This window comes from Dasypus novemcinctus, chromosome Y, assembly GCF_030445035.2.
Source record: "Dasypus novemcinctus isolate mDasNov1 chromosome Y, mDasNov1.1.hap2, whole genome shotgun sequence".
Lineage (NCBI taxonomy): Eukaryota > Metazoa > Chordata > Mammalia > Cingulata > Dasypodidae > Dasypus > Dasypus novemcinctus.
This window is the reverse complement of record NC_092216.1, coordinates 10003764-10027381: the sequence shown is the minus strand read 5'-3', so window position 1 is coordinate 10027381 and position 23618 is coordinate 10003764. Positions and strand designations below refer to the sequence as shown.

Sequence of the window (23618 nt, the reverse complement as noted above, 5' to 3'; positions counted from 1 at the left end):
TCCTTTCTATTTCCCCCTTGATTCAGGTCAAAAAGCATTTTTAACTTTTGGTATTGTATGTAGACTGAGATATTCTGCTGGTCCGAATTTACCCTTTTATTCAAGGTCATTTTCTAGTTACATCATCAGCTGATACTTGGTAGTAATCCCTCAGTGCCAGGGAGGCTCATTCCTGGGAGTCAAGTTCCACACTGGGGGGAAGGCAAAGCATTTACATGCCGAGTTTGGCTTCGAGACTGGCCACATTTGAGCAATGCTCTCAGGAGATAACTCTCAGGAGATAACTCTTAGGCACCCTTGTTCTGTTCTGTTCAAGGCAGACCTTGTTCTCATCTCAGGTACACAGGCTCACAAGCATAGTCACCAGCATCAAGGGCTCACTGTTGGACCTTCCTTCTTTTTTGGTCTTTGCCATTGCACTTGGGGAATTGTTGCTGTTCCTTTAGGGACTGTGATAGAGCTGCCTGGCTAGGAACTCAGCACTCCCTCAGTTGTTTTTAATTGTATCCACTATGAAAATATCCAAACATTTTTATGTGCCCTGGATATATGCCCTGGAGAACTCCCTGCCAACCATGGGTCCCCTGTCAATAACATCCCACATCAGTATTCCTCCGCTGCCATTGTTGAACCTCTCTGTGATCCAAAACTTCTTGAAAAGTGAAGCCCAATATATTGAATGGCTACTATTAAAAGCACAGAATATCACAAAGGAAGAACACTCATTCATTGCTTGGGGCAATCAAAATGCTGTAGCCACTGTGTTAAAGACAGCAGTTTGACAATTTCTCAGGAATCCTTCCTACTACTAGATGAATTCTCTAAAGAACTAAAAGCAGGGACACAGATATCTGCACACTGATGTTCATAGCAATGTTACTCAGAACTGCCCAAAGATGGAAGTTAACCCAAGTGTCCAACTGATGAATGCATAAACAAACATGGTACATATTTACAAGGAAATATTATTCAGCATTAAATAGGAATGAAGTTCTGGTTTATGCAACAAGATGGATGTTCCTTGAGGACATTATGTTGAGTGAAATTAGCCAGACAAAGAACAACAAATATTGTATGATATCAACAGTATGAAATAAAAATAAATAAAATCATAGAATTAGAATCTAGAATATAAATTACCAGGGACTTGGTTTGGGGTAGGGAATAGAGAGATAACATTAATTTGTGCAGAACTTCTATTCAGGCGGATTCTAAAGTTTTGGAAATGATTAGTGTTGACTATAGCACAACATTGTGAGTGTAATTAACTGCACTGAATTATGTATGTGAATGGAGTTTAAAAAGAGGAAATTTTAGGTCACATATATAATACTATAACAAAAATTAAAAGATAAAAAAGGACTAAAACACAGTGAACCATATTGTAAGTTATAGACTATAGTTAATAGTACCAATATAAAGATCTTTTATGAATTAGAACAAATGTATTACATTAACAGATGGTGCTAATAATAGCGTGAAATACTGGAAAGAAAAAGACCCTAATGTAAACTATGAATTAAAGTTAATATACAATTATAATATCCTTTATTAATTGTAACAAAGTTACTACACTAACCAAAGTGCTAATAGTAGAAGGGGAATTACAGGGTATATGGAACACTGACTTTCTACATGATTTTTCTGTAAATCCACAACTTCTCTTATTAAAAAATTAAACTGAAAAAAGCTATTGCTTCTTAACAAAAGTTCAAGAAAGAAACAGCGGACAAGAGCAGACAAAAAGTTGAAAAATTTAATGAGAGAATTAGAAGCTATAAAAAGAAAAAATATAATTTTGGAAATAAATATAATAATCAAAATTTAAAATATATTATTCTGGGTTTCACAGCATATTAAATACAATAAAAAAGGATGTGTGAATCAGAAGACAGACTGATTCAAAATATTCAAACTCATATACGGTGAGGAAAAAAGGAGGGAAATATAGATAGAAATATTACATACTACAGAACTCAGGTAAAATGTCCAATCAAAATAACTGGAATTCTGATCCCCCACAGAAACATGGAACAACTAGCAAGAACTGGCAGAAACTACTGTCTTAAAACGCTAGTAAAGAGTTAAAGGACTGATGGAAGAGGATGAGTCCAGAAAACAGGCCACTTAAAAGTAGCAGGAGGGAAACGGACGTAGCTCAACCTCCATATGGAGGGTCCAGCATTTGAGACCCAGGGCCTCCTGACTCATGTGGTGAGCTGGCCCAAATGCAATGTTGATGCGCACAAGGAGTGCTGTGCCACGCAGGGGTGCCCCAGTGTAGGGGAACCCCATGCGCAAGGAGTGTGCCCTGCAAGGAGAGCTACCCCATATGAAAAAAGCTCAGCCCACCCAGAAGTGGCGCCGCACACATGGAGAGTTGATGCAGCAAGATGACGCAACAAAAAGATGAAGTTTCCTGGTGTCGCCAAGGGTGCAAACAGACACAGAGGAACACACAGCAAATGGACACAGAGAGCAGACAACTGGAGGGGAGAGAGGGGGTAGAAATAAATACAAATAAAATCTTTAAAAAATAATAATAATAAAATAAAAGCAGTAGAAGCCCAGGACCTTTAGGGCCCTGAATGACCCCTCCTTTATCCCTAGCCAGCTTGGCATACAGACAGCATGTGCTTCCAGTGTGGACTCCCAATCCCAATTCAAGAGAAAAACCCAAGTACTTATGTCTGGCCCAATCTGTCTCAGGGTCTCACCGTCCCAGAACTCACAGTCCCAGAATTTGCGCTGTATGCAGTCAGCACACAGAGCTCTGGGAGAGCAGCTAAGTTAGGATCCATGGGGCAAAGGACTGCTATCTGTAGGACATATAGAACAGGGCCAGGAACCATGAGAAACTTTTTTAACTGTTTCCCAGGGAAGAATCATGTAAACAGAACTATGTAAGTGGGAGAATTCTAGGGTCACACTCATATGCGCAAGTTGAGACACAGGCAGCCCTAACACTCTGGTTTGAAGCTATTCTCTAAAATGACCACATGGATAAATTCTGAAGGAAAGCATAAAAGCACATGCATAAGAAGGACAATCAGCAGACTAGAAGGGTATTTTCTTTCTCTCGCTCTCTTTTTTTCATTAGTTCCTGTCTCTCAAGGAAAGCTGTCATAACACTAGCTGGATAAAAACCTAAGAAATTCTGTTTCGCTATTTAACAAAAGGTTACAAACATACAAAGAAACAAGAAATATGAAGTGACAGTCCAAGTAAAACAAATGAATAAAGAATTAGAAAACAACAATGAGGAGGACAAGACCTGGGATAAACCAAACAAAGGTCTTAATGTGTTTAAAGAACTAAAGGAAAACATGGACAAAGAACTAAAGGAGATCAAGAACACAACAGATGAATACAAAGAGAGTCTCAATACAGAGATGGAAATAACAAAAAGGCCCCAACAGAGCTGAACTGAAGGTCACTGTAACAGAAATTTAAAATTTTCTAGAGTGGGTCCAACTGTAGATTGGAGATAGGAGAAAGAGTCAGAGAACTTGAAGACAGTTGGCCTACAGAATGGACTGGAAGAAGAGTATAAATTATAATCCACGCTTAGTGACAATGCTCCAAATGTGTTCATTAATTTTAACAATGTACCACACTAATGAAAGAAGTTGTTAATATGGGAAAGGGTGGGAGGTGTGGGGAGTGGGGCATATGGGAATCTCTTGTATTTTTGCAACATTTTATATAATCTAAGTATCTTTTAAAAATAAATAAATACTTAAAAAAAAAAAAGATGGAATCATTCAATTGGAGGAGCAGAAAGAAAAGAATGAGGACAAGTGAACAGAACCTGTGGGACAGCAATAAGGGTACTTATATAAGTATTGTGGGATTCCTAAAAAGAAAAGAAAAGAAAAAAAGGGGCAGAGAGAATATTAAAAAGAAATAATGGCAGAACTTTCCAAATTTAATGAAAGATAGGAATATATATATACATACATACAGTCAACCAATTCACAAGAGCATAAATACAAATAGACCTATGTTACAGCATATTAAAATCAAACTACTGAACGCCAAACATTAGGAGAGAATCCTGAAAGTTACAAGAGAGAAGCAATATATGATATAGAAAGGAGTCTTACTAAGACTGAATGTTGATTTGTCATGAGAAATCAGAGAGGAAAGGAGAGAGTGGGATGACAATTTTAAAGAACTGAGAGCATAAAACTGCAAACCAAGGGAAGATTAAGACATTCTACAATAAACAAAAACCATGGGAGTTCTTCACCTCAAGATTGGCCCTATAAAAGACATGAAAATGGTTTCTGCAGGTTAGAAGGAAAGGACATAAATATCTCCAGTAGAGTAATAACATGGTAAGTAATAAACTGTATTTTTGGCTTATAAGATCACTTTTACTTCCTACAGGATACAAAAGGTTAATGTATAAAATGCAATGACAGCAAGATGGCAGCGGAGTCAGGCGCTCCTATAGTCAGCTCCTGCTACAGGGCAGTTAGCAAACACCCAGAGCTCTCTGGAGCCAGCTGAAGCACCTGTTTGGGGGCTCCCGGAGGCCAGAAGAACATCCTGAGATGTCCTTGGGGAGTGGAAGGAGGAGACTCCCATGTGTGCAGAGAAGACTTGTAAGTAGAATGCGCCACGCCATGGAGGCCGGGGCCCATCCTCCACTGCAGGCATAAGCTGCCTTGAAAGCAGTTCCGCAGCTGGAATTGAAAGCTCCACCTCCCCACAATGGGGGAGGAAGAGACAGTTGGGCACCAATTTCAGCTATGAGGAGGAAATTCAGTGGGCTCCACTATGATCCTGAGAACAGTTAAGGTTTGAGTCTGTCTAAGTTAGAAAGAGGCTGGGAGCTGCCATCTTAACTCTGCACCTGGTACAAGGGGAAGCAGTGTGGACTGAGGATCCCAGTGCTGGTGGGGACAGGCTTCTTCCCATCCAGATCATGTTGCAGGTCTAGCCTAGACCCCAGGGCCACCTCCAGCAGGGAGGAAGCTGCGGGGACCTGCACCAGCCTCTCCAGGAAATCACAGGCCAAGCCGTGGAGGCTGTAGAGACTGGTGATCATCCTATTCTGGCGGCACAAGATGCCCCAGGAGCTCTTCTGTGATGGGAATTGGAAGCTCCATTTCCCAGAAACGGGAGGAGGAGACAGTTGGCTGCTGATTTCAGCTACTGATTGGAAGACTTGGCTGGCTAAGAGCCCTGGGAACAGCTGGGGTGAGAGCCAGCCCAAGTCAGAAAGAGGCCAGTAACCACCATTCTGACTCCACCCCCAGCCTGAGGGGAAGCCAGTCTGACCGTTTCCTTCCCGCAGATCAGCCTGCAGCCTGCCTAGGCTTCAGCCCCGCCTCGGGGGGGGAGGAGGTTGAAGAGCCCTGCACCAGCCTATACAGGTAACTGCACAGAACTTTGGCTGGCATAGACTGAAAATCAGAAGTCGACCAGGGCAACTGGAGTCATCTTAGGACCCACCCCGCATAAATTGCTACCCACACCTGCAGCTCCATCACTGCCCCAGGTAGGGGAGAAAGGGATGTGAAGCTTCATCAGTCTCTCTGGGCAACTACAGTCTAGGCCTGCACGTGGATTATTCCACAAAGCTGTGACTGTATCCCTACCCCCAGCAAAGGAGAAAGTTGGAAGAAGCTTCAATGGTCCAAAGGGCAATAAGGGCAGCTTGAGCCTCCACAGCTTACAGCACCAACTACATGCTTGGCTCCTACTGCATAACCAGCGAGAGAAAAATCATAGGAAGCTCTAAACTAGAGAGAAAACCTGCACCAAGAAAAAATACTCTAGTAAGCCAGATGCAAAGACACCAACAAAAAATTAAAATCCACACCAAGAAACAGGAAGCTATGGCCCAGTTAATGGAACGAGAAGCAACCAGATGACATAAAGGAGTTGAGACAACTAATTATAGATGTTCAAACAAATCTCCTTAATAAATTCAATGAGATAGCTAAAGAGATTAAGGATATTAAGAAGACATTGGATGAGCACAGAGAAGAATTTGAAAGCATACATAGAAAAACAGCAGATCTTCTGGGAATGAAAGGTGCGATCAATGAAATTTAAAAAAACATTGGAATCACAGAATAGCAGATTTGAGGAGGCAGAAAAAAGGATTGGTGAGCTTGAAGAAATGGCCTCTGAAAGTGAACATACAAAAGAACAGATGAAGGAAAGAATGGAAAAAATTGAACAATGTCTCAGGGAGCTAAATGACAGCAAAAGAGGTGCAAACATACGTGTCATGGGTGTCCCAGAAGGAGAACAGAAGGGAAAAGGGGCAGAAGGAATATTTAAAGAAATAATGATAAAAAATTTCCCAACCCTGTTGAAGGACATAGATATCCCTGTCGAAGAAGCACAACATATTCCCATCCAAAAAAATCCAAACAGACCAACTCCAAGACACATACTCATCAGAATGTCAAAGGCCAAAGACAAAGAGAGAATTTTGAGAGCAGCAAGAGAAAAGCAATGCATAACATATATGGGATATCCAAAAAGATTAAGTGCTGATTTCTCACCAGAAACCATGGAGACAAGACGACAGTGGTCTGATATATTTAAGATACTATAAGAGAAAAACTTCCAGCCAAGAATCTTATATCCAGCAAGACTGTCTTTCAAAAATGAGGGTGAAATTAGAATATTCACATATAAACAGAAACTGAGAGAATATCAAAGCAAGAGACCAGATTCTCAGGAAATATTAAAGGGTATGCTAGAGTCTCAAAAGAAAAGACAGGAGACAGAGGCCTGCAAGAGAGTCTGAAAATGAAGATTATATAGATAAAAGTAACTAAAAGTGTCAGGAGTGGTAAAAAAAAATAGATAAAAATCAAATAGGAACAAACTTAACCAATGATGCAAAGCACTTGTATTCAGAATACTGTAACCCAATGTTAAAAAAATCCAGAAAAGTCCTAAATAACTGAAAGAACATTCCATGCTCATGGACTGGAAGACTAAATATCATTAAGATGTCAATTCTTCTCAAATTTATATACAGATTTAATGCAATCCCAATAAAATTCCACCAGCATTAAAGAAAAAATTGAAAAAACGATCAATAATTTTATTTGGAAGGGTAAGGAGTCCTGAATAGCCAGAAACATCATAAAAAGGAAAATAAATTCTCATCTCCAGACTTTAAATCATAATACCTACCTATAGTGGTAAAAACAACATGGTACTGGCCTAAATACAGACACAATAGACCAATGAAATCAAACTGATGGTTCAGAAACAGACCCTCACCGTTAGGGTCAAGTGATTTTTGACTAGCCTGTCAAACCCACACAGCTCAAGCAGAACAATCCGTTCAACAAATGGTGCTGAAAGAATTGGACATCCATAGCTGAAAGAAGGAAAGAGGACCCCTTTCTCATACCTTATCCAATAATTTACTCAAAATGGATCAAAAAACTAAAAATTAAAGCAAGAACCACAAAACTTCTAGAAGAAATTATTGGAAAATACCTTCAAGACCTGGTGGTAGGTGGCAGATTCTTAAAGGAGATGAGAGTAGGACTGAATGGACTACTGATGTTTAATGTATGTAGAAGCTTTAATTTGCTTTACTGTAGAAGTATGGCAATGTATAGAGTGGATGGTAACACGCAGTAACAGCTAGTTTATAAATGGGGATGTGACTGAAAATGGTAGTCTAGTTATGTAAATGCCAAATGACAGAATGCTTGAGAATAATCTAGGAACTGGATAGTACAGTAAACCAAGAGGCGGGTGAGAATTGTGGTTGATAGTACAGATTCAAGAGTGTCCTTTGTTAGCTAGACCAAAAGTATATCACTACTGCAGGGCTTGGGAATGTGGAGAAGCATGGGAAAAATACAGCTGGAGTGACCTACGCACTGTGGTTAGTAGTAATAATATAATATTCTTGCAAAAGATGTACTGTGTTGTTACTGAAGCAGTATGGAAAATGTGAGCCAAATGTACACTATGGACATGGCAATAATCAGATGATATTTTATCTGTAACAAATGACACACCACATTGTGGTGTGTTGACGGAGGGGTGTTGTTTGGGAATTCTGCACATGTCCATGATTGTTTCATAAGATTACAACTCTGTCATAAAAAATATATATTTAAAAAATAATAATAGGGTGGGCTGGGGGAAAAACACACCAAATTTAAGAAAAGAACTATGATTAGTGATAAGATTTTGACTGTATTCTTTCATAGTTCCTAACAAAGGTCTCATGACAATGCAAGGTGTTGGTGGAGGGTTGATGTATGGGACCCCTGTACGATGATATGCATGTTTGCTTTGTAAGTTCACAAGTTTTACTATACACTTAATTGTTTATGTATGTTCATATATAAATGATATAAAGATAATAATCGGATTGGTTAGAGGAAAAATACTTTGTTTAGTAGTAATATTTTGACAAGGTTCTTTAATCATTAGTTAAAAAGGTTTAAAAACAAGTTACTGGTGGTAGGGTGAGATGTTATATATGCTTGTTTGATGTTATATATGTTTGTTTTATAAGTTTACAACTATTGTACATTTATTGTTTATGTATGTTTATGTATGACTGATATATTTCAATAAATGAAAGAAAATTAAAAAATAGACTTAAAAAATGCAATGACAAATCAGTAGTCTTGGATGTCTAATGTATAAATATGTAATTTGTAAGAACGATATATAAAGATAGGAAGTTACAGAAAAATAGCGTACACTACTGAAGTTAAATTGGTAGCAAAGCAAACTACTACTATAGATTTAAAATATTAAATATAAGCCCTGTAATAACTACACAGAACACATCCCAGAGTACACAAAGTCACAGAGAAAAATCAGAGTACAGGATGCCAAGGGTGGAGGACATGAAAAATGGGAAATCACTGCAAAAAGGATGTGGGGGGTTTTCTTTAAGAGAATGGAAATTTTTAGTAATGGGAGGTTTTAAGGGTATTCAATATTGTGAATGTGATTAATCCTATCTAAGAGCAACTAAAACAGACAATGACAATTAAATGCAATACCTGATCCTGGGTGGACTTTATAAGGGAGGAGGAAAAGGTTCAAAGGGACATTATTGGGACATATATAGAAAAAAATAGCATGTAGACTATAAACTTTATATCAGTGTTAAAATTCCATGAAACACAAGTTACATGGATAAATGTTGTTCTTAGAAAATGTATGGTAGTAGTAGGTCCTCAAACAGCAAGCTCCACTAAGTGTTCAGAAAATGATTTGATAATTATATAGATAGACAAAGAGGGAGGGAATGAGGAATTGCAAATATGAAAAAAATGTTAAAATTTACGGATCTGATTTTCTGGGTAGGTAGGGGTATGCTGACATTCTCTTTGGTGTTTGTTTTATATTTCTGACTCTCCTGTAAGTTTGAAAGTATTACAAGGATTAAAAAAAAAACACTAGAGCAGTTGTATAAATGCAGAAAGAAAGGAAAAGACTAGAGGTAGAAAAATTTTATAAAGATAATGGCTGAGAATTTTTCAAAACCATAAAAAAAATCAATCTATATAATATTCCAAACAACAATAATAAAATTCATAGTTGCCTTCATCAATAAGAGTCAGAGTTGACTTCTGAAAGAAATGGGAAAAGGAAGAGGACAAAGGAATTACAAACATCTTCAAAAGACTGAAAAAAAAAAAAAAAGCAAAAAAGCCAAAATAGAATTCTATGCCAAGCAAAAAATACCGTCTATAAATGACTGTGAAATAAAGACATTTTCAGTTAAACAAAATCAGTGTACTCAGCGCGCACCTTTAAAACTAAAGAAAACAGCTTTGAGCAAAAGAAAATATGCGTCAGAGGCAAACAAAATTGCAAAAAGAAGAGAGAACTACAAAATGATAAATATATGTGCAAATACAAATGAACCCTGACGATAGTACAGGATTACAATAATGTCTTATGGTTCTTGAAATACAAGCAGAATTATGTGCAGCAACAACAGAGAAAGGTCTTGAAAAGGAATGAGGTGCTGTCATAGGATACAACATAGATAAACCTTAAAGACATTATGTTCGATGAAATAAGCAAGAAAACAAAAGGACAAATAATGTATCATTTCTCTTCTATCAAATCCCTAAAAAAAGAAATTCATACTGTATCAGAAGTATCAGAAGGTAAGGGGAGGACAGGGAGTTACATTGCTCAGTAGGTAGAGTATTTGGAAGGATGAAAAGATTTAGAAATAATACTAATGTTTAGCACAACAATGAGAGTGTAATTAATGCCAACTTAATTGTCAACATAAAAATCATTTAAATGAAACATTTCAGATTATATATTGCTATGGGTTGAATCGTATGCCACAAAAAGACCTGTTCAATTTCTGGTTCCGTGAATTTAACTTTATTTGGAAACAAGGTCTCTGAAGATATTATTAATTAAGATGAGCCAATCTGGATGAGAGTGGCCGGAGTAAAATATTACAAGAGTACTTATCAAAAGGGAAGAAATTGGCACAGAAAGAAAGACAGAAAGGAGAACACCAAGTTATGACTAAAGCAAAGAATGCCACAGATTGCTAGAAGGTCACTGCCAGAAACTAGAAGAGAAGCATGAAACAAGTTCTCTTCCGTGGACTTCAGAAAGCACGACCCTGCTGGTAACCTTGACTTCAGGCATCCCGCCTTCAGAACTGTGAAACAATAAATTTCTGTTGTTTTAAGTCACCCAGATTGTGGTACTTTGTTATAGGAGTTCCATGAAAATAACAAATTCATGTTCTATGAAAATAAAAAAAGAAATAATTCAATTGATATGGAAAAGGCAATTGACAAAATCCAGTATCCTTTCATGATTTACGAAAGTCAAGATATGTGGTAAGAGAAGGGAAATTCTTCAACATGACAAAGGCAGCTAATTACAATGTCCATAATTACCAAAATGTCCTATCAGCTAATGTTTAAGGTGAAACGCTGATAACTTTTACCCTAAACTCAGCAATAAATAAGGATACCAGTTTTAACCACTGTTATTCAACTTTGTACTGAAAATGCTAGTCACAGCAATTGGGGAAGTAAAAGAAAAGGCACCCAAAAACAGGTAAGAATAAAGTAAAACTGTATATGCAAATGGCATGATCCTATATTTTCTAAATTTCCTGAATCCTCAAGAAAGTTATGAGTAAATAAGTAAATCAGCAATGTTACGGGATACACAAGGAATCAACATTTAGAAACGGAAATAAAGAAAACAATTCCAATAAAAACAGCATCTGAAAGAATATATCAAGGAATAAATTTAATGACAGATATACAAAGACCTGCTGGAAGAAATTCAAGATCTAAATAAATGGGAAAAAAACCATTGGATTCATGAATTGAACAACAATACTGTTAAGATGTCAATAACCACAACAATTTACAGAATCAGCATAATCCTAATCAAAATTCCAGCAGCCTTTTAGGCAAAACTGAAAAACTGTCATTATATTCATGTTGAAATGGCAAGACACTGACCCCAAATTTACCAGTCATCTTAAAAGATGAAAACCATTTTTTAATGGAATTTCCAATTCCAGATCATATACAAAGCTAAAATAAAAATAAAAAATAGAAAAAGTATGGTACTATCAGAAGGCTAGACCAACAGAACAAAATTAAAAGTTCAGATGCAAACCTGTACAATGAATTTTCAACAAAGGTGCTAAGTCCTCTCAACAGGAACTGAGAAAAATAGATATCCATACACAAAAGAATGAACCCTTTATCTCCCACATAAACAAAAAACTAGCTCAATGTATAAGTGAGTAAATATAAGAGCTAAGCCCTAAGACTCTTTTAAAAATAACATAGGGGTCAATCTTAAAAAACTTTTTGTTTGACAACCTTACTTATGACACCAAAATCACTAGCAATAAAAGAGAACAAAAACAACTAAATGGGACCTCATCAAAATTAAAACTTTTTGTATACTGAACATTATCAGGAAAATAAAAAACCTACGAAAGTTAACAAAATAATGTAAATAAGGTATGGCAGTAAGTACAGAATTACCACAAGACCCAGAAATCTCATTTCTTGTTATATATCCATATTACCTGAAAACAGAGACTCAGTTATTTGTACACTAATGTTCACAGCACCGCTATTCTTAATAGCTAAAAGGCAGATACAGCCCAAATATTGACAGATGAATAGAAAAACAAAATATGGTATTCTGTCACATATATGTTACAACAATTAAATTTTTAAAGATAAATATTGTCATGTCTATAAGATACCAACTGAAAAAAATTTTCAATGTAAAATTAACAAAGGCCATGAAAAAGTAGGATAAAAATAATAAGAAACTATTTGATTTATCCAAAAGAGGGCAAGGGAGAAAAAAATAAATGGAAAGAAGGCAGACATTAACTCAAACATATCAATGCTTACATTGAAATGAAAAAACAGCACAAAACATAGTTAAATATAATACATAGTTAAAGTTAAAAGTAAAATAAAGGCAAGAGACTACTTTATAAGACGAACAAAAGATAAATGTAGAGATACGTTAAAATCAGAGAGATAAGCCTAAGGTAGGAAGCAAAATTGGAAATTATAAAGACTGACAGCCCAACCACCAGGAAAGTATCATTTTCAATCTATAGGCATCTTATAACACAGAAATAAAATAATTCTAGCAGAAAATGACTAAACAAAACAGTTAAAAAGGCAAGTCCACGATCATAAGAGGAAACTAGCAGAACTCTGAACAACTGATAACCAAACAAATCCTTCTTTCTTCATTTCACCCCCTGAAAAGCATGGAACTATACAGAAGATTTGAAAAGCACAATGAACAAAGTGGGAAATTCCTGAAGTGTATAATGAATGCTACATTAAAAATGCTACATTAAAAAATGGCAGAATATGCATTCTTTCCAAGTGCCCATGGAATCAAAATTGAGCACATAAGAAGTCTTAAAAAAAAACCCAGGTAGGAATATCATATGAAAATATATACTGTAACCACAGATGCTAGAAATCGATGCCAAAATATAACTAGAAAATCCACAACCACTTAAAATGAATTACTACATTTCTATAAACTTTGAAGTCCAAATGACAAAATACAGAATGACAATGGATATAAATATATCAAAGCTTGTGGGATATGGTTTAGGGTAAATTTGTAGCTTTATAATGCATGTTTTAGAAAAAAGACTAAAAATCACTTACCTAAATTTGTATGTCAAGAAACTAGGAAAAGAATAGTGAACCAAAACTAAAGAAGTAAGAGGAAAGAACTAATAAAAATAAAAACTATTAGGAGAGCATAAAACTTCGATACCACAAATATTATTTTATTTATTCTCCTTTTGTGGATAAGGAAACTAAAGCCTAAATATTCTATTAGTTAGCCAGAATCAAGAGGTATTGTGGTACGAAGATTAGAGTTGAAAAACGGGAACTGACTTGAGCCTATGAAATAACCAGGATTCATTCTCAAGAATCCACAGTAGTTGAGGTTTCCTATACATTTTAAGAGGCATGGTTACTTTTTAAAAGTGTAACTTAAAATTACAGCTTTTATGATTTTACAGTTACTTCACAAACTGTTCTGGATATGTTCCATTTTTAATATTCCACAGTACCCAAAGCGCACACAGCTTTAACTGATATTATTAATGTCATACCTGATTCTGTTGGAAGGGAGTCTGGGACTGTCCATCAGGAGCCTGGCCCTGGTTGTCATTCCCTCCTACTGGAGAGCCACGAGTTGTGGCCGTCATACTCAACACAGAACAAGTCTTCGCAATTTTGTCTGCTTATGTAGTTGTTGTAATAGAAGAAATTATAGTCCACTTATAGAAAATAAAGTACCAGCATATGTCAGTCTTAAAGATCTCCAATTCAAGAACAGACCATCTTGCAGAGACCATCTCATAACCTAAAAGTAAAAGTAAGGAAAAAATAGTTTTAGATATAAAAATAATGAAATAAGGAATCATCCCAATTTGTTATGTATGGAAAAATCACCAGTCTCTATAATTAATAAAAGATAGCTATAAAAATGAGAGGCAGGAGTAAAAAGCTAAAATTTCATTAATGAATTATTAATAAATTCAACTTAATAGATATTGTTGCACCATCAGTTACCAAAGAAACACAGTGTATTATATATATTCTAGAAAGAATAGAAAATTCTTTCTTAGCTTTCGTTTTAACTTACAGAATGGCAAAATTACATAAAGGAAGAAACTATGAAATGCTTATCAATCACTGCTTTAAACACATTATGAAAATATAAATACTCAAACATAAAGAAACAAAATAACCTGATTTTTACAATTATTTCAAAATGAAAAGCAAACTAAACTTGCACTGTACAAGAACAATGTAAATGGTTTTCAAATAAGATGTCAAATGATTTCAATATAAACTTATAAACTTCAGAGAAATTTCAACAATTGTCAAGCTCTCCAATACCACCAAATATTGGGTTTCCATTTTGGGGCAGTCCTTTCTGCCAAAATCCTTTAGGGCAACCAATAAGTACACTCTAGGACTCAAACAAGGGATACCGGTCCTAACAGTTTAAATCCTTACAAGTTGACTAGCAGATGACTATGAGGTACAGGTAGTCAACAAATGCTATACTTTATGTTCATTATTCATTCTTGTTTTCATCTTTGGCTATATATCAGAATTCTCTGAAGTGCTTTTACAAGAATGCTGATGTCCAAGCCCCTCCCCAGACCAAATATATCGAAGTATCTGGAAGTGAAATTCAGGCATTGAATACTTCTTTAAAATATCTCCCAGTGATTCTATTGTGCCACTAGAATGAAAATTGGGTTTGTGTATGTAAAAAGTTAAGTCGTATGCAAGAGAAAAATCTGCAATATCTTTATGTCCAAAACATTACCAAAAAAAGGAAGAAACAACTAAATAAAAAAATAGGCAAATATAAATAGAAAAGTCAAAGAAAAATAATTTGTAACCTATACACATACATGAAATAATAAGTAATTTTAAAATAGTGTTTGTCATGACCAAGGTACTGTTTAAGCACTTCATTCTTCACAACAAATCTGTGAAGATGAACTGTTATTAATTCTCTTTACAGTTACTATAAATTAAAAGAAGCACACAGGACAAAAAGTAAACTGCCCTTTACTCTGTGCAGAGTGTACAAAGTGCAGAGTGGAATGAAATGTAGGCAGTCAGGCTTCAAACCAATTTAAATCACTAAACATATACATTCAAAATCCATTAATAATGACTAAAAATAATAACAACTATGCAAATTATAAAAATGAGATACTATTTTTTTCCCCACTAAAGAGACTGCAAATTAAGACTGGTAATAGTGTAGCTACTGCAGACAAATCTTTATTAAATAAAACAAGGTAATATAGAGTAATACAGTTCCACAGGATAGGATTAGAGAGAAAATAAACAAATCTATAACATACAAATATACACACCATATACACATGCACACAATTGCTACAAGGTAACGTTCATATCACAAAGACTCACTTCTGTTTTCCACTTTTTTCAAAAAGCTTTATATAAAGTTTATAAATTTGAAAACTGAATTTTTAAAAAATCTTCCTTAGATATAATTCAGAAAATCAGAGCAATTTATCTTAATTCTTTACCACTTCAAAATTGCTCTGATTCCACTTCCTACTAACCTACACGTCTCTGATACCAGAAAATGTCTTCATCCAATCCTTACCCTTTCAATTTCTTTCTGGAATCCATTTTCCTAAGTCAAGAAATATGCTTTAATTTGCCACCAATCTCTATCCTTTCTCTTCCCAAAAGCTCTTGGAAGACTATGCCTCTTGTTCCCACCATTTGGCTTGTGCTCAAAATTGCTTTAAGTCAGGAAGATCTTAAGGGAGGCCACAAGTGCATACTCTCAGAAAAACAACCAATTCCTCCAAAATTTCTTGGGAAGTTTCCAAGTGTTTTTTTGGGAAGGATCAAAGGTATGAAATTTGATTCACATTGAAAGTCCTATTTATTGACAAATCAAGGGACTGATTCTTTGGCTTTATCTTGTTTGTTGGCCCTTTTTTTATCATTAGATTCAAAAGGGTGCTATCCTCTGGAAATTCTGGGCTTTGTTAACTTCCTGAAATTCCCAAAACGGGTTTTTTTTTGGTTTAATATACTGTTTAATTTTTAAAAAGATACTTAGATTACATAAATGTTACATAAAAAATATATGGTATTCCCATATGCCCCACTCCAACTCCACTGGCTTCTGGAGCATTTAAGCACTGAGAAGATAATCTTCAGGTAAACCAAAGATTAGGAACAAGAAATGTTTATAGAACATTTAAAAATAAAGTGAAGTCAAACCTAACTCAAATCCCAATCCAACTTCTTCCACTTAGAAGCTACCCAATTTAAAGGCTGGTATCACCAACTCTCTGTTGCAAATCTTTTATATTGAAATACTGATACTCTTAAGAGCTGTTATGGAAATATACTAATTAGTTCAGTTAAGAGTCTCATTCTCACGCAACAGTAACCTTCAGTAAATCTTTTCTGTTCTTTTCTGGTGCTCTACTATGTGGACCTTGAATATTTGAAAAATAAATTTATAACCAGGAAAGATCTAACGCAAAAGAAAAAAAGCTTACTGCAAATATGTTACCTATCTACACCCCAAGAACAACATTTGGAACATTATTTATTTGGTTTCATACCATGTCCGAGGGGAAAACTGATAGAAATCATACTGAGTTTCTTTATTTCAAGAAGAGGCCTCATGTATTAATCTCTTATTTTTAAATAACACACATTTATTTAATTGTTTCAAGCAGTTTTTTGCTTAAGAGAGAAATGGTAAAATTTTCCTTACTATAAAAAAAGAATATTCCACATACCACAGAACAGTTATTCAAATCAATTAAAATCTGACTCAACTATCATTCCATCATGAAACATTAATGCATAAAGTGAGGTTTAAAGTTTATATCAGAAACAAAACTACTATACAAACAGCTTTGCCTATAATGGTTACTAGTCTCAAATTTGAGCCCAAAGATAAAGTCAATCAAATAGGGAAAAGATTTCTTTAGATCACAAGAGCATTTTTCTCATACTCAAACTTCAGTATATCTTAATACATTCCATGCCTTGAAAAGTATCACCTTTCTTTACATAAAGATCAGTATATACTCTTTTAAATATAATAAGTAGAGATTTTAGACCTGTTAATAAATCTATGACCCCATAAGCAGTAAATTCTGTACATTTCCCCAGGAGCCTTTTTGTTGAAGAGTCTTAATATCACAGAAATGCCTCAGATGGTTGAACCTTCTCTACCAAGAAATTCCTTGTTACAACCAAGTTCATTCTGTTCAAATTTCCTTCATTATTTCTAATATTTACATCTATATTCCAGCATCTTTCTTATTTTATAATCAAAGTCTATGGAACAACACATTATACAGTTTAACAGCACATTACAACTCTGTAACTTGATGGTGTAGTAGTTGATTTCCTTCTCTCAATTTCTCGTCACCCAAGAGACTAAAGCATAGTCAAACAAAAACTTACTCAGCATATCTACTATGGATCAGATACTGTTGTAGTATGAGAGGAATATGTGTGGTGACGCACAAGAGAAACAAGTTATCCCTACTTTCATAAAACCTGCATTCTAGCAGAAAGATAGAAAAAATAAGCAATAGCTGACTCCTACTACCCTGTAAGTACTTTCTTTTCAGGGCTTCAAACTGAGTTGTATTTACTTAGAAATGTGACTTTGATATACTACCCTTCAACTTACTGAAAGACCTTTCCTTATGTCTATTTTACACATTAGACTTTTATTTACTAAAATTAAAGGACAACACTCAAAGTTATTAATCTTTGTTACAAATGCCCTTCTCTTTTAAGTTCAAGTGACATCTCTAAGCCTTCTTTTTCCTTCCCTAAATTCTGGATTGAAGAGGCAAGCTACATTTAGCCTTCACCAGGACTAGACTTCACTACTTTTTCAGACCACTTTGAAACATTCAGTAAACTTCAATACCTGTTTTAGACAACTACCTGCAAACTATTTTGCAATTATAATTTCAAGAAAAAAAGACATTAAATCGCACTGATTTAAATTTAAATAAGTTGTTTGATACTGACTCAATAAAATGCACCTAAGTAATATTAAAATAACTGTTTTAGAACACAAAAACACTTCTAAATTAATAGTACTACTTAGATTTCTTTAGCAGGAGCATTTTAAGCATAAAATTTCTCTGCTACAATGTATTCTGTAAGATTTATTGGAAATCTTCAATGTAGTGGTGGTTAGAAGATATTCTAATAAAACCAAGTCCCAAATCTTTCATTTTCCTGCTATACCATAAAAGATGACCCTTACATAGTGCGTTTAGGCTTTACACAGAGTATAGATACTCTGAGGCACTGCCAAATCCTAAAAACTTTAAAAAGAAATACGTTACAATGGTATAGAAAATACTATTTGTCAAGATGTAGTTATGATAGAGATAAGACAAGCTGCTAATCAAAGGCAATTAATTAAATACACAATAGATGAACTCCCAAGGTTTATTTTTCTCTTGTAAGAAAATATGAAAATACGAATGAGAATCATTATTTTAGGAGAACAGACCTGATTTTAACTTTTTAGTACTTTTTTTTTAACTTCTTGTTTCATCAAGGCATGCTTCCCTAGGACATTTCTACAAGTACCTTGCCTTGTTAGTTCAAACTCTATCCTGTACTTCCAACTCAAATGTGGCTGCCTTGGAGACACCTTCTCTGATCAAGGCTCATCAGAACCACCTATTGTAGCCTCTTATGACCCCCTGCAGTCTTCACTTTTAATACCTCACAAAGAATGAAATTTAGTAGATACAAATTTTCTTTAAAAATAAGCCAGAAGCTCAAGAGATCCACTTTCAAATGCAGACTAAGACAAACAAATCTAACTAATATTATAAATGTATGGCAGAACTTCAATAAAGGAAGTGGAGGGAATAAAAGGAAATTATTAATGTTAGAGAATGGCATTTTGACTGGAAATTCTGGGTAAAGACAAAAAGAACTGTACATTAACAGTTGGTAAATTTGGATCTCAAAAATTTGTAGGTAACAATTCTGAAACAATACTACAAATATATGAGGATGGAACGATTACATAAATAGATGGTAGATACTGGGAGTCAGGTTTCTTACCCTCAGAGAAAGAAGTTACAGATAAAAGCAAGCATGGAAGGGTCGGGATGGGGGAATACAATAAACCCTATGTACTGTGTTAGAGTTGGAGACTAGCTGGAGTTGGAAATATTTTATGAATCCATGTTTACTTTAATATATGTGCATACATAAAAACAGAAATAATTACACATATGTGTATACATGGGTTAGTATGCTTACATGGGTTAGTATGCTTACATGTATTCCCTAGCTCCATCCTCTGAGAAGCTCTAGAAGCACCAACGTAATGAAAGCAGCAACAAGCACACTGAACAGTGAGATTTTCATTTCAAAAATCCGTTCTTCAATGAAAAACATTCTAAACACTTCCAGGTGTGCAATTAGAAGAGTAATTCATCTCTGTAGTATTCTTCCCCAAAACACATAACCCAATTTAAGCATAAGAATAACATCAAACAAACTCAAATTGAAGGACAATTATATAAAACATAAAACCAATCCTCATCACATGTTTCAAAGTCATGAAAAACAAAGAGAGAGACAGACTCACAGATAAATGAAGACCTATGAGCTCTGACAAAAATAAAATGCAATGTGATATGGGGATTGGATTCTGGAACAGAAAACAGACATTAATAAAAATAATGATGCAATCAAATTGAAGACTACAGATCATTCAACAGCCAACGGACCAGTGTCAATATCTTCGTTTTAACAAATGTACCAAACTAAAGTGAAATGTGAAAATCTTAACAGGGGAAACTGAGTGAAGGGTACAGAAATTCTTTCTCATCTTTCCTTAAACCTAAAATTTTCCCAATTTAAAAGTTTTGTTTTTTTTTCAATTGTCAAAAACATGAAAGTTTTTTTGCCTTGGAAAAGTTATTTTTCATAAAAATATTTATGATAACATGTAATTGGTTTTATGATTCTTTTAAATGAATATACATTTTAAAATCTATCCGTTTTCACTAATAATATGGTCAATGTTAGTATTGCTGCACATATAAACTAAAAGCATGAGATTCCCGGTAACTTTTTATATTATAAGGGGGTCCAGGCACCAAAACCTTTGAAAGCTGTCTTTCTAAAAAAAACAAAAACAAAAACAAATTCTTTCTGCTGGTATTCCTACTGAATCCTGCCTCTCCTCTAAATATTCTAGCCAGGGACAAAAAGGTGAATTACATTAGTAGCACTTTCACCAGATCACGCCAGTCCACAGATCTCATTCTTTAATTTCATTCCTTAATATCTCTCTAAACATTTCTCACCCTGTTAAAAATACTACTTCAATTCTTCTGCTACCAGAGTCTCCTCCAACATATCCTCCACACAAAGAACAAAATGATCTTCTACCTATATCCACAAAACAAACAAAACAGATTTAATTAAGTCCCCTTTCCCTTAAAGGCAAAAAGTGTCCTCCGCTTAAAAACGAAATATCAGTGACTTAGCAAAGCATTGGAGATTGCTGATGATGTAATCTCCTTTGTCTCTTCTCCCATAATTCTCTCCTCCCAATGTTATTTCCACAGGTTTCTATTACTCCTCTCCTAAATATAATACAGTTTTACACTTTCATTCCCTCACCTCTAACTGTTCCCTCTTCCTGGAAGACCCTGATCTAATACATGGAGATCCATGAAATCTTTCACCTTTAAGACCACCCAATACCAAACTATAAAGATTTTTAATCAATTACCTGTCTGGCCCTACAACACTGAAAGTGGAGACAGTCATTTCTACATCTTCCTGTGGCCAGTACAGTATTAAATGAATGAATAAAACTCAAGTGTAATAAGAAAATAAGATAGTATTCAGTATAAGTCAAACATTGCTGAAAAGGCTAGAAATTTAAAAAGTTCTTTGACTGACTTCAGGACTCTTTATTAATCACCAAACTCACCCAGCAGGGAGAAGTGCTCATCACCCACAATGCAGTTTCACCTCAAAAACAAATTCATCCTGACTCAGGAGACTTCCCAGATAAATCTCTTTGCAAAGCCTCTATAAAAGACCTCTATTTCTTTTGATTTTTTAATGCAGCTTTCACTATATAAGTGGGGAAAAGTGAACAAAAATCTATTACTCAATATATTTACTAAGCAAGAAACTACACTAGTAGAATTCTAGTAGAAGAGAAGGCAAAACACAAAAGACAAACAAAAAGAACCAGAAAATACTAAGGTAGAAGAACTATAAGACAAAATGCCATAGGAGTTCAGAGACGGTATTAATCACTTCCAACAGGAGAGAAAAAGACAATAGAGTTCATGAAGGTGGCATATGAATTGATATTGCGGTCAGGAACAATGGCAAGGGACACACTCTCCAGGCAAATAAAGTTAACAAAGGTAAAAGAGATAATGGGATTAGAAAGATAAAAATATCCAAATTAGATGGAGAAAACAAAATAATCTTGGAAAAGTGAAAAAGAACTAAGTAAAAAGATCTTCTTTCCTTTGGAATTAGCCAAGTAAGTATTTGGGGCAGTATTTGAGGAAAGGAGCCGGAAATGAAAACGAGATAGACTCAGGAACCTAATTCTTGTGGCTATGTGTAGCTGAAAGAAGTCAAAATGCCATCTGGTGAACACAAAATGTGGCTTATCCACATAATGAAGTACTATTTGGCAAAAAGGCATAAAGTACTGGTATTAAAACAAGAATGAACCTCAAAAATATTACGTTAAGTGAAAAAGTCAAAAGGCTGCATTTCCCTTTATAAGAAACATCTGAAAAAGGTAAATAGAAACAATGAAAAGTTTGCCCAGAGCTTAGGGTTAGAAAAACTGAAGTGATGGAAATATACTCTAAAACTGAACTGGGATAATGTTTGCACAACTCTGATTATTTACTAAAAATTACTCATTTGCATATTCAAAGGGAGTACTTTTTATGGTACGGAATATAAATTCTATTTCCATTTTATTACTTAAAAGATTTTAAAAGTATTGATTCTACAATGCACAAATATAGCAAAAAATTAAAATCCTGTATTTGAAATAATTAGCTTTAAATCAGCTTTCATGCAGTTAGTTTCTACAGAAATGCTGAAACAAATATAAAAATAACAAAAAATTGAAAGTATACATTTATCCAACAAAAGAAGGGAATGACTGAAAATTTATGAGAAACATAAATTTCAAGAACTGCAAAACTGCATTAAAAAGGTATTTGGAGATATTCAGGAAAAAATTCTTACCTTGCAATATTTGGAAAATACACTAAGATACTGAAAGAAAAAAGACCCTAAATATGTTCTATTGCTAGATGGGTAACTATCACACACCAACAAAAGTCTGCAATAATAGGGTGAAAAGTAAAATATATTCTTCAAAGTTACTTTAAAACTTAAGATTCTCATGTTTAATGCTCTAGCTGAGGTTTAGTGGCCCCAAAAATTCTCTGCAAGATTAGGAGAAAAATTAAATGTTATTTAAAAAAAACAAAATCAAGATGAAACAACGCAAAAACACCAAGGTATTAAGATAACAATCATGTAAAAAAACGCATAGGGAAAAGAGTAGGAAGAAAAAAGTTACAGTTCAAAATATTTATTTTTAAATCAATGAAAAAAGAATCTCAACTCATCCTTCAAACCCCAACTGTCAATATTTCAAGCTTTCTTTCCTTCAGAACACTGAAACAAAGTTTAAAGTGTGAAGTCAAGAGTACTCAAGAGCATGAGTTTTTCAATAGAGAAAATAAATGCTGATATCTCTGTAAGACCAAGGCTTTTAAAACTATTGGCTAAGGTCAAAACAGCAGTCCATTAAAAATGAGTAGAGCATTAAAATCTAGACGAACGTGGACTGTTTTAAATTCAAGGATATCGTTTAAAATAGCCTGCGCGGTTGTTTTTAAATAGCTCTTACTCGCTATACAATTATTGTCCCAAGACAAGACCAGTTGAAAAATACCCTAATCAATGACCCCTAATTTTTTCAAAGCTAAAGGTGTACAAGTAAGTAACTACTGCAAAGTATCTCCCGCTTAAAGATTCAACTCCCTAAGTTAAACTAAAAGACTTTCTGAAGAAACTGTACAGGTACCCGGAAGAGAAACTGCACACTGCAAAATTGAAATACGTTGCCACTCAATTAGCACCAAATAACATCCTTAAAAATAAGACTTATACTTCAAAATATATCCTGTATAAATTCTAGTTATCAGAGGATTTCATGCAAAGTACATAAAAATATCTGCTCCACAACTCTAAATTAATATTTTATGACAATGAAAAAATACACTCATCAAAAGTTAACTACTCACTTCAGAAGAATCTGAAGGTTTTACCAATAACTTTGGACATGGTATTATTTTTGTATGAACAGGGAAAAATAAAATGGTGTTAGGTCAAAGCTAGTTTGTAATCTACTTCCTAACCAAAATATTTTTCAGAGCTTTGGCGTTCTCAGAAAATTTAGGATTTGGCCGAAATCATGGGGGAGGCCCAAAG

The 23618-nt window shown here is 34.7% G+C and overlaps 1 protein-coding gene across 3 annotated transcripts in view; it reads right to left on the bottom strand.

Annotated features, from left to right (window-relative positions):
• The window catches only part of LOC139438386 (ubiquitin carboxyl-terminal hydrolase 9X-like), a 160252-nt gene that overhangs the window by 135367 nt on the left and 1267 nt on the right, over positions 1 to 23618 (bottom strand). For all 3 annotated transcript variants that reach the window (XM_071213501.1, XM_071213502.1, XM_071213503.1), the window contains exon 2: positions 13643 to 13896. In XM_071213501.1, the coding sequence (XP_071069602.1) occupies positions 13643 to 13738 (96 nt within the window). In that variant the 5' untranslated portion in view covers positions 13739 to 13896. The remainder of the gene's footprint in view (positions 1 to 13642; positions 13897 to 23618) is intronic.